At 48.3% G+C, this 12,367-nt stretch overlaps 1 protein-coding gene across 7 annotated transcripts in view; it reads left to right on the top strand.

Annotated features, from left to right (window-relative positions):
* Positions 1-12,367, top strand: part of KCNT1 (potassium sodium-activated channel subfamily T member 1) — a 56,974-nt gene that overhangs the window by 9,931 nt on the left and 34,676 nt on the right. For 5 of the 7 annotated variants that reach the window (XM_072352592.1, XM_072352593.1, XM_072352591.1 and 2 more), the window contains exon 2: positions 937-1,116. The exons of 1 other annotated variant lie outside the window; for it this stretch is intronic. In XM_072352592.1, the coding sequence (XP_072208693.1) occupies positions 937-1,116 (180 nt within the window). Of the gene's footprint in view, positions 1-936; positions 1,117-11,680; positions 11,780-12,367 lie in introns of those variants that run through there. One more of the 7 variants, XM_072352601.1, reaches the window with a different exon arrangement.

Genomic DNA, 12,367 nt, shown 5'->3' with positions numbered 1-12,367 from the left:
CAGCGTATCTCTCATCAGCTGTAATTAGCAGCTCTAGCTGACATGGGGAGCAGTATATTAGCTATGTTCTTGTTGACAAATGTGGTTTGGAGAGCAAAGACAAGCTCTCAGCCATCTCAATTGATAGCTTGAGTTCCATCTCCTTTTTGCGCGGCCAGGCAGGCTGTGTGTAGATGACCACACACGGCTCTCTTTGTTTGAACCATCACTTTGGATCTCTCCCTGGCATTGTGATCCCCCGCACCTTCCATCAGAGGCATCAGCCACCAAAGGACGGGTGATAAATCCACCCTGCCGTGACGCTTGGCGCCTGGATGGGTAACTGACTCATCAGCATTCATGGCTTCTGATTTAATATGGGACTGTCCAGATGATTTAAGTGCCAGCAGCCTGGTGAGGAGGCAGTGCCTCTGCCTCCAGTAGTGTTGTGGAGCCGACTCCCTGCCTCTCCACCACCCGTACTTTTCTCTGTGGGGGGAGTGGAGGGGGAGGAGGGTTGGATCTGGCTTTGCTTGTCGGCTGTAGCTCTTCCCTACGAGCGGTTTTACTTCCTTCTGACGACTAGGGATTTCCATTGGCTCCCCTTGCTCTCCGTTATTTCTGTGCCGAGGAGCGAATGTCCTGTGCTCAGCGCTGCCCTGTGCAGCGAGCTGTGCCCTTCGCATCGCTCCGCCCGCACGCCTGAGGCCGGCAGAGCCCCGGGGCGCCCCGCGCCACCCATGCCCCCCCGGGGGGCGCTCTGCCGGGGGGGCCCGGCCGCCTGCCCCGCAATGTAATTGCAGCCGCCGGGCCGCGAGCTGCTCCAGCCGCGGAGCCGCTGTTTGGGGCTGAGAGGGCCGGCCCCGGAGGAGGTGCCGGGTCGGGGGCGGGCTGAGGGGGTGGGCAGGGCAGGGCACGGCACCCCCCTCACTGCCGCTGCCCCCTTCTCTCTCGCAGGCTCTCGTCGCCCGGCGGCTGCGGCGGCGGGGACGGCGACGGGAGCCGCAAGAGCGGGGTCATTCTGGACATCGCCTCCCTGAAGATGACGGAGCTGGAGTCCGAGGTGCTGCCCTTGCCGCCCCGATATCGCTTCCGTGACTTACTGCTGGGAGATCAGTCCTTCCAGAGCGACGACAGGTTGGGGGGCAGCGCGAAGGGCACGGCAGGGGAGTGGGATGAGAGGGAGAGCACGAGCTCAAACACGCACCGGGCGGGGTGGGAAAAAGCACACCTGGGGACAAAAGTAACCCGGGCTGGGGACAAAAGTACCTACCCCAGGGGAGGGGACACACGTAGCCCGGCGCTGGGGGTGCGTAGCTGTGCCGGGGGCAGGGCAGGGGGCGGCGGGAGCTGTCCGCGGTGCTGAACGCATCGGGGCGCGGAGCTCTCCGCGGTGCTGACGGCCTGGGGCCACTCCGGCCAACTGGGGCTGCCACGTGCGGGCGTGGTGTGAGCGGGGAGCTGGAGGGCGTGCTGGTGCTGTTGGGCACTGGGAGTTGTGGGTACAGCAGGCCGGCAGATGTGGGGGTTTGTGGGAGTACCATTAAAGGGTGGCAATGGTGAAAAGAGAGTGCTTTCTGAGAGATGTGTGGGGGTACAGGTGGTGAGGTGAAGGTCTGGAGAATTTCCCTGGTGAGCCATGGTCAGAATTTGACGTGAGCGCATACCTTTATTTCGGAAGTGGAGCTCAGCCAGCCTGCTCTCAGAAGATGTCTTTGCAGCACAGAATGCTGATGCTAGTTGAGTGATTAAAGATCTGTTGTGGTTGTGGCACAACTCTCCCTTTCTCTGGCTGGCAGGGATTCATTATTAAGTTGATTGAGCTAAAGCAAAGCAATGAATGTCTTGAGTCGCAAGTGAATTCTGTAAGGGGGGCAGTTAAACAAGGAGCAACAAGAACAATAGTGCCTTCAAGTCTGGTCATAACCAAGAAAAGGAGCTACCTGTGAGGAGTCAGTAAGATTGTCATAATTTTGTACCGACTGACTGCATGATGTAAACACGGAGAGCTGTAACTCTCATTGAAGAAAACCCTTTCCATTGCTGCAGAGTTAGCTTTTGGTATGCACAGTTGATAAACCTGTCACAAAAAGTTTCATGCACGTGTTGAAATGTATTTTCTCCTTTTTGTGTGTGTATAAAAGTCAGACAAAATGTGTGAATTTGGGTTTGAGAATGTGGGATTTCCAAATATTTCAAATCAGGATTCTTGTCCTTAATGGCTGCTTAAGAATTGGTTTATTTATTTTTTTTCTCTCAAATGCGAGTCTGCGATCCTCAGATTTTAAAAGCCCAGATTTCCTAAATAAGCATTTATACACTGATATGGGTTTCTGGCTTCAAATTAGAGGCTGAATGGAAATTTCTGCTGTAGAAAATATCTGGATTTCAGAATGGTTACAATATGGATAATTTGGATAAGTTTGAATTTCAGATATTTGGTGGTATTTAGCAATTTAAATGGAACTGAAATGCAGAAGCTTACAATGGCAGACTGTGTTTGTTTCCTGCATTTCATTGGTATAACCCATACTCTTCATTTTCATCTGGAATTGAGTGTTTCTCATTCACAGACCCCTGGTTTATTTATATACTTATTTATTTTTAATTATTATTATTTTTTTTTGTGTGTGTGTGATGATACTTTGTGGTGCTTTGTTTTGGCAAATTCATTAACCTTCCTTCTCAAGATATCTTTCTCCAGCTTTATGTGCTGTTATTTTAACTTCTCTCTGCATTTAGAAAATACAGACAACTTCCCAGTGTGTTTGGGAATGCAGATCTATGAGTGCTCCTCTGCTGTTCACATGTAGTCTGCTTGGCCCTGCTATGAGTGCGCCACTGCAGCGGGCTCTTGACCATGTTATTGTGTTATTCTGTTTCAGACCGAGCCCTTAATGGCACTGGATGCTTACAGATGAGGCAAAGTCCAGAGTAGCTGTGGCTAGTAAATTAGGCTGTTTCAAATGAGCTGAATAAGCAGCTGATTTAGGCTAGCAGAAGAAAAGCAGATGGCTTTTTTTTGCTATGCTGTGCTTATAAATTCTAAGCAGCTTAGAGCTGTGCTTTGAAGTGCTCTGTTATAGTACTGAGACGGATGTGGTAGCTCACTGATGAGGAAAAATTCCCTGCCTGAGCAGTATGGGGAATTTTGAATGGTAAAATAGAACCCTTTGGACTTACAGATACAACGCTAAAGGAAAATACCCACGGCACTATCTCGTTTCTTTATAAAAGCAATGCTAAAATCATTAGTCTCTAAAATATCTGCCTTTGAAAAATAGCCCCTTGAATAGCAGTATGTTGATGAAAGGGATGAGGTTTCTGGGGTCAGCAGAAGGTTGAAAGGATGGGATGCTTCTGAGGAATTAGAACCACTTCTATTAGAGATTCATTAATCCATCCTCATCAGAGAGGATGCTGAGAAGACACCAGTCCCAGCCTGAGGTAAAAGAATGAGGTAATGTTGGAGCTTGACCTGAAGAGATCTTGCTGGAATACATGGGTAATTAGAGAGCTGTGGTGTGGCAGGAGGAGAACTCATGTCCAGATAATCCAGTGAACTGGAGAAACTAATCTGTGAATAGGCAGTGGAACACACAGCTCCTATTTTACTTCTGTATTTAGGTTGTGAGAGGTGAAGGTAATCAATCCAACTAAGTAAGGTTGACTCTTTGGCAGGTAGAATGACGTGAAAATTAAAATAGTACTTAAAATGTTTTGTGGGGGATGTTAATAAATCAGCCAGGAAGCAAATACAAAAAGACTGGCTGGAAGAAAAATGGGGGAGGAAAATGGATTTGTGCAACAGAGAGTGAAAAGCCTAATGACAAGCAAATCTAGAACTGACAAATGGAAATGTTCCTTCCAACATCTTCTTATTCATCTTTGGAACTCACTGCCTCGAGGCATCTGGAAGAGTTTGGGCTTAGCTGTATTTACATGTTGTGCAGCTGTATTTAAATGCTGTACTTGGCATTTTTGCTGGGCAGGTCATTTAAATTATAGGAACGGGATTAACTGTCATTCAGTTCTGAATCTCCAGAGGACATAAAATGCTGACTCGAGGCAGAAATCTGACTAATGGGGGCTGCAAGGTGACTTCTCTACGGATGTTTCTCTTTGGAGTTGTGTTGCTTGTCTGTTGTAAGTCCTATCTGGTTTAGGAGTTTCTTTCCCTTGTTTTAGAAGGTTCTATCAGTGTCTGTCAGAGACAAAGAGATTGGTTTTGTGACAGTACTACTGCATTTCTTATCTCACTGATGTTTGACTGTCATGGGGATATAACAGTTGAACCAGAGTTTATGGTGTTGAGCCTGCATCGAAAAGAGGGTACAGCACTGGGGGAACAAATGCTGCTTTCCCAGGCTACCCTGTCACGTACTTGGCACGTGACTCCTCCAGCTATGGGAATCCTTTGTGCTTTAGTAATTGAATGTAGGAGTATGGCCAAGGTTGCTAGTGAAAAGGAGAAGCAGTTGGACGATGCGCCCCATTGGTGCCATGAGTTTGGGTTTCCTCTGCAAGGAGGGCTTCCGTTCTAAAGTGAGACTGGTCTTTGTGATTAAAGGCAGCTGAGAAAGCACATCTGCTGAATTGATAAATATTGTTTTATACTCCAAACTGTGACATCCCTTTGATCTTCGCAGTCCTGACTACGGCATTTTTTGATCTCCTGCGTTCTCTTTGCTTGGGCAGTGCTGACAACTGGGTTGGGACGTGCATAAAAAAAGCCCATAAATAAAATTAAACTGCATCTCAGAGCAGAACCATTAGGAACTTATTTGTTGCCTAATTTAAATGGCCTGAATACTTTCCAGAAATTCACCATCACAAGCCACAGTCCTATTTACAACAGCAAGAATTAATGGACATCGCTTTGATTAAGTGCGTTTTCTGAGGCTAATTATCAGCAAAGAACTGCTTGATGGGTGACGATGCTTGGAAAAACTGCTCGTGCAGAAGAGCTCAGCAACATCTCCATAAAATTTTTAACATCTCTTTTTCAAAGAGAAGATTTTTCATGCATTGCATAACCAGGAAAAGAGAGGGTTTCAATAACCAGGGTGATGTTTCTGCTTACGAGTTAGGTAGACTTTGGAAGTTCCTTTGTCTGTTAACTGACACCTGTTCTTTGTCTCTTAAATTTGTCACTAGATGGTAGCTGTAAATCACAGGTTAGATTATACTTGGCACAAGAAAACATTAGTGCTGACATATCAGACTTATAGGATTTTCTCCTTGTAGTTTATTGCTGCTACACCCAAAATGACATCCTCACCAAATGCATCATTACATTAATGAGAGTGCACACCGTTCTCTGTCTTCCTTTCAGATTCCTTGAATATGTCTAAGCTGAATCTCCCCTTCCTTGCCATTTGATTTAATGAGTAATTTCTCTCCTTTTATTCGTATGACGCAGATGGTAATTGAAAAATCCCTGCTTGCACCCATAAGTGAAAAACATTCATTTCTGTGGTGGTGAAGTAATGGTCAGAGAGGGACTGCAGTGTCAGTTCAGGCTGTGCCATCTCTATCTGGACCTGGATTGAGGAGATCCTGCTCTGTTGTTCCTCTGTGCCAGAAAATTTTACTGGTTAATGCTTCCGTTTCCGAACAGTTTGAGCATGGCTTGGAAAAGAAGGCTGAAGGTGCTTGTTGTGTAATGCCCAACTCCATCGATACGTCTGTGTTAAGACCCAATTTTCCAGCAGCTCTGTGTGCAGAGTGTCACAAGGGGTGACTCAGTCTCACTTGTGATACCCAAGCCTTGCTCCAAATTAAGTAATAAATAACACTGGGGAAGATGGTGACATCCAGACAGAAACAGATAAGTGACCGTGTGACCGCTCGAGTTGAATTGTAGCTTCTCTGCTTTTACTACTAGTCAGAGTAAAACCAAAACATTTGTTGATTGTATTAAGCTATTTTTCTGAGCCAACACATTGTTGGGAAGTTTGGGTCTGATGCTACCCAAGCAAATATTTGCTCCTGGAGGCCAAGCCAGCCTCGGTCATAGTGCTGCTCCCAGTCCAGCCCAATGCTCACTGTACTGCATGGCTCCAGCTCCTGAGCAACCTCCAGCACTGCTCAGTAATGTGAGAAATGGCAAGGCTGCCACCAGGGTGAGATGGGCAGGGGGCAAATCTTCTTTAGCTGTGTCAATGTACACACCTTGGCTTTGCTGTTCCATCAAGGCCATGGACAAGACTGAGTCCAGTCCCCAGGCAGCATCCAACCCATTGGAGATGCTACCTGAACTTCTCAGTTCCGGGCCAATTCCAGCAGGCAATAGCATCCAGGTCACCAGTCATCTGCAGAACGGGATCTTGGGCAGCAAAAAGCCCTTGGGACAGGGCATGGCATGTTTAAATCTGCCACCATTCTTTGCCTTGTGGTGGAAGTGTGGTCAAGGCGTACAGTTTTCCTCCTGTAGGTTTTCTTTTAATGATGTGTATCATTCTTAATTGCACTTTGCTTTTTCATTTGTTCTGAAAGGCCGTAGTGATAATTACTAACAGGGTGTCTGAATTAATGTGCTGTTGGGCATTTCTCAAAATTGAGGTTTCTATGTACTCATTGATGTGCTGTATTCATCTGAAGGCAGGGATGGCTGGACATAAGCAGGAAAATCAGTAAAGTTATGAAAGTAATAGAGTGAGAGAAGAAATACACTTCTTTTCTAATTAGATCTATTATTTTTATAAGCAAAATATCATTACTCTTTTCAGGGATATTGCTTTTGCTGTCAGCGATGGGCCCTTGCTGGCAATAAATGTGAGCGCACAGAGCAGGCGGGTGGAAGGCGCAGGAGCATCCCTGGGGTGATGCAGTATGTACAGCAGTGTTACGGTGGGAAGGAAGAGCAACATTGATTTTCAGTTATTTAGTGCAACTTAACGCTGCAGGCTCAGATTTCCATCCCTCCCTGGTGTATTTTCTTGGTTTATTTTCTCTCACTTTGGTTTCTGCTCAATTCATTGGGAGGATGGGCTTGAAAATGAAAGCGACATGTTTTAAGTTACCTGGGAGTATCTTGAGGTCCATTCTGCATGAGGGAAGAATCAAGAATGTGATGCCATGTCCACAGATACAGGGAAGAAATGCTGATGTTTGCCATCACAACAAAGCCCTGTGTATGAAGAGGTGAAGGGGAGGCCTGCCTTTGGTGTTGCAGAGGTGGGAGGTCAGGCTGAGCCCAGGGCTGTCACAGCTGCCACAACAATGGTGTGACAAACAGCTTGGCAGCTGGAGCTGTAATAGCAGAGAAGCTTTACTTCTTTTTTTTTCTCTGCTGTATTTTCCCACCACTTTAGTCTCTGTTGCATCTCTGTTCCCAAGGGAAATAACTCACTGCTGTTCTGAAGGTGGTGCTTGCTTCTTTCCCTTGGCACCCTCTGCTTGGTGACGGCATGCAGAGCCTTGAGGCTCGGGCTTTGCCATCTTGGGGTTGTGATACTTGACCCATGGCTCTCCCATAGACCACTGTGTGGGCACAGTGAAATGGATCACACGTGGATCACTGAAGAGATTGGCTAGAAAACCTCCATGCACAGCATCTCAGAGACTTCATTTTGGGTTAGGCTGTGCAGCACGTGGGTTTAGAGAGAAATAATTTGGATTGAAGCATTTGTTTACTATTTTTAGCTCTGCTTATCAAAAGCAAAGTGAGCACATTGCCTGCTGAGACCCCGCAGCTAGCACAGATTTCCTTGCCATGCTGCATTTGCCTCTGCTCCATTGGCACCAGCTTGGTTCTGTAGCAAGCTTCCTGGTATTAATTTGCAAAGAAAATGCTTCATGTTCATGAGCTGTGCTGGCAGCTCAGTTAACAGGTCATGCAGGCACTGTGCAAATGGTTGCTATATATGAAGGGTTGGCCATGCAGATGCAGGGCAGCACCAGCCCAGGAGCCACCAAGGCTGGAGATTTCTTCTCTGATCGTTCTGTGACTTTGCTGGATTATTGCAATAGCAGATCTTTTATTCTGCCTTCCATGATTCGACACAATAAATAATTGGTAATGAAGGAGCTGGTGTTGATGGATCTGAAATAAAGGGATTAAGTGCTGCTTTGGCAGGTAGACCTGAGTGCTTTACCAGCAGACTAAATTGAAAAACAAAATAAATAAATAAACAAAAAGAACAAAACCCAGCACAATTTCCAGATCTCTCAGACTGAAAAATTGACTCTTTGAGCAGGAAGGCTGTGATGCTGGATCAAAGAAGGCTTTGCACCAGCTGTGTTAGCTTTCAGGCATGCTAAAGTGTTCTGTTCTGTTCTAAAGGCTCCCTCAGGACGAGGATGGTGCTCTATGCCAGGGCAGCCACAGCTTCTGGAGAAGTTGGAGGAGCTCCTTGTGTTCACAGCGTGGCCACCACCGTACGTTCATTGCCTCCTCCGGGAGACGGATAGCCCGGTTTTCTTTGATCCCTTTCTCCAAGGGATGATCTGGGTCTGTGGGTTTTACTGACTCTCAGATGGGACATGAAAGTGGAATTTTATGAATGGAAGTTTAAGGATTGCGCCACCTTGCAGAGCAATTGCTTGGTGTTTTGTTCCAAGCCCAGTATTTGGGGAACGCAAGTTTTTACAGCTAGGGTTGTTGTTTTTGCCGCAGATATCTCCTGACATGCTTTCCCGTGCTGCTCCCTTTGAGTTGGCTCCCTCTGCGGGCGGAACGAGCAACCCCCTGGCCTCACTCTGTTCCCTTCTTGCTGCTCAAAGCGGCGGTGTGTGTCAGCGCTCCGTGCGTCGGCCGGGTGCGCACTTTGCTCCGGGCAGAAGGATTTCGGGGCAGCTCACAGCTGCAGATGGGCTCTGCTGCTGCCCTCTCACGATGTTGTTGTGGCAGAGCCCTCTGGAGGACGGCGCAATCACGGCTCCCACTGGATCCACTTCCCCAAGCCCCGCTAACGCTTGGATTACATTGATCCCTCAGGACCTGTCGGCGTCTCCTGGATTCTCCCCATTGGTTTGTGCGCAGCCGGCGGAGCAGCGCTGCATCCGCTGTCGGGGACTGAGGGTGTTGTGCACGTGGCGGAGTGAGAGCCCGCCGTGCTGTGGGCAGGAGCGGCATTGCTGTGAAACGTGCCTTTCTATCAGGGAGCAGAAAATAGCAAGCAAGGAATGCTTACGAGGAAGGCAGGCGTGCCAAAGACGGGTGGCTTTCCTGTTCAGGCTCATGGAGAACGTTGTGTGACAGCACCTGGCACACATGCAGAGTGCTGTTCTGTGTGCGTGCAAAAATCTTACACAGCAGATGCTAAATGTATATATGTGTATATATATATATATGTGTGTGTGTGTGTGTGTATCTTTTTCAAAGCTAAAGTGCTTTCTGCACTGTCTAGAACTTTTCCCTTTGCAGAAGATGTGGATGTGAGCAGGGAGAGCTGCTCAGACCTGAAGGAACTCATTCCCCCAGCGTCCACATGTCACTGTGAAGTGTGTCATTATAGCTGGGCTGATTGCTCCATATGGGAGCATTGCTTGAAAAGATTCAGATTTCATAAAATAGCTAGTCATTGCCTAGAAGAGAGTTTAATTGAAATGATTGCAAGGCACGCTGGTGCACTGGTTTAGCTTGGTATTTATAATGCACAGTCACACTGTTTGTTCAAGGCAAGAGGAAAGGGCTTTGGGAGGTGCTTGCATTTCTCAGAGAGAACTTACAGCTGGTCTCTGGAAAGCCATTCCTTCAGCAAAGCTATTTAGTCACCGCTCTGAGCTTGGGCTGTGAAGACAAGTGTGCTTCATTGCAGTGTGGTGCGGTTCCACCCACGCTGCTGACGGCAGAGGACTCCTCTGGCACTTCAGTTCCCTCTTCGGGTGACTTTGAATTGGTCTTCCCAGTCTGGCACAGGGACACACGCTGCCTGACGTGCTCACACGTATGTGCAAGGCTGTGTTCGCCCACCAGCTGGCATGCAGGGAGAGAAGGGTGAACTCTCCTGTCCCTTCTTGTCTCAAACACGTCACAGCCCATATTGTGCACCTTCAGTTCCAGCTGGGTGTGTTGGCACCAGGAGGCATTCCCTTGAGGAGGAAGAATGTATGGTGTCCTCTGTGCTGGGCTGGTCCTCACACTGCCATCATCGAGCCATGTGTGGTGCTGCTGTGAGCTGGAGGGCTTTGCTATGGGAAGCAGTAACCTGGGGGGCACTGGGAGAATGACATGGTAAGGGATGAGGCACAGAGAGTCACGAGGTCCAGGAGCCACCAGCAGAGCTGCACCCGGCAGCTGTTCCTCTTTGCCTGTCTCCAAAGTGCTTTTACAGCTCACTATTGTCACTTGGTTTGGGCTCTTTGCACAGGGTCTGCCCAGTGCTGGTGTAGAGATTTATTGCCGGCAGCTGTTGCGCTAAAACTGGGAAGGAAAACAACTTCCAGCCTAGTGCAGTTTGTAAATACTTACTCTTTTTTTTCAGAATGCACCAAACACAGAGATACCCAACGCTGCAAAGACCCCTCTGCATCCCATTATTGCTGTGTGTAGGGAGCTCTGTGTTATTCATACTGCTACTTCTCACTGCCAACAGCTCACAAGGAATCTGTCTTCTTTGAATGCCCAGGTGCTGATCCCTGCTTTTTGGCTGTGTGTGCAAATAGAGAGCCCCCATGGTCAGGGCACTTTGTGGCAGGGTGTGGAGTGCATTACTGATTGGCAGCAGGATGTCCTCGGTGCAGTTAAAGTAAGAAATGCACTTGGAGATCTGTGGTGTGGTGCAACCTTTGTTCCTGTCCTTCCCACACAGCCCGATGAGGCAGAGAACTCCATGGAGTTTATGGCTCATTTCTGCAGCAGGCAGTGAATCTGTCTGTATGGGGAGTTGCCATTTTCCCTTTCTTATATAATGCATCATAAAGTGAATGGTGGCAGAAGATGGAAATGTCTGGCAAATGATACATAGAATGATCCAGAGAGCCCAGGGACAGAGGTGGAACTGATAGAGCCTCAGGGCCTGAGTTTCTCCTTGATGATCCATCATAAAAAAGAAGAAGAAACCCCCCAAAAAACTTCAGAGAAGATTTCCAGTCCCTAAAATTCTCCACATTTTTAGTGGAAGCTTAAGGCCGTTTAGTCAGCAAACACTGATTTGCAGTTTAAAAGCTCGTTTCATTAGAATTTTAATGGTCTAATTACAAAGTGTCTGGGGGAGAAAAAAAGGTTGTGCAGGAGCAGCTCAGAGCTTTATAGCTGGTGTTAGAGATGTCCTCTGTGTTGTGTGGGATGTGAGTGGGGCAATGAATGCACACAGCACAGAGTCCATTACAGTGGGAGGCCACCAAGTGCGGCTAATGGCAGGTGCTGTGCACGCTCACAGTGCATTCCTGTGGTGCACTGAGGCTTTATCACTGCTCCCGTTAAACGCCAGTGCTGGTAGCCACCCTGCTACATGCTCACCTGGGAAGTGGCCCAGCTGGCTTTGCACTCTCTGCAGAGTTTTCCTGCTTTGCTTGCAGATATATATTTAGATTTTACCCTGAGGCTTTTAATTTCCTTGCTGACTTGAGCAGCACTGACAGGTACACCAATATGTGCCCTTTTTCCTCTGGCGGTTTTAACCTGGCTTTGGCTCTGTTAGGAAAATGTGAGAAGAGACCATAAAGTTGCTGTTAGGCTCCGGGGCCTCATTGCTCCTCTCCTGAGCACACCACGGAGAGAGGAGCCCGGAGCCAGCAGCTCTGCAGGGATATTTCTTCAGCATCCCTTCGTGTCTGCTCTATTTCTTCAGCCGACAGCCTCTGCTGGTTCTGCAGCTTTCATGTTCGGTGCTGACGAGCCACACTTAGGGAGGTAAAAATGGGTTTGCAAAGGCTGCGATGACAGTTCTGGGATTCGGCGCACGCAGCGCTCACGGCCCCGCGTTATGTAAATGCGGCTCTGCGGGCACCGCGGCCCCCGAGGGGGGGGACAGGGCTGAGGGATGGGGTAGGGGACGAAGGGTAGGGGACGAAGGACAGGGGACATTCCTCGCCCTGTCACGGAGCTGCACAGCACAGCCGTGCAGTGCTGGATGTGCCGTCCCCTGTTCTACGCGTGAACGTTTGGGGATTGGCAGAGCTGGAAATGTTAATGCAGGGAACTGGGGAAGGGAAGGAGAATCAGAGGCTCTCCTGCCACCAGACACACCGTCTCCCTCTGTGCCTGCAGCCTGCCTGCGTGCTCTCTGTGTTTTCTTACTTTACATAATTTTTCCCTTTGTCTCCAGCAGCCCGGCTCTTCAAAGGCTCCCATCTATTTCCAGCTCTCTTGCTGCTGCTATAAATGCTCTCCTCCATGTTTTCTAAATGCTCCTTCTCCGAAGCCGCAGTGCTCCAGTTTATTACAGCACTCTCTCATGCTCAGCAGATGCTGCACTGCCGGGTAGTGGTTATGTGAAGC

Source organism: Excalfactoria chinensis, chromosome 18 (assembly GCF_039878825.1).
Source record: "Excalfactoria chinensis isolate bCotChi1 chromosome 18, bCotChi1.hap2, whole genome shotgun sequence".
NCBI lineage: Eukaryota > Metazoa > Chordata > Aves > Galliformes > Phasianidae > Excalfactoria > Excalfactoria chinensis.
Note: the sequence above shows the minus strand (reverse complement) of the source record. Positions and strands in the feature narration are given on the sequence as shown.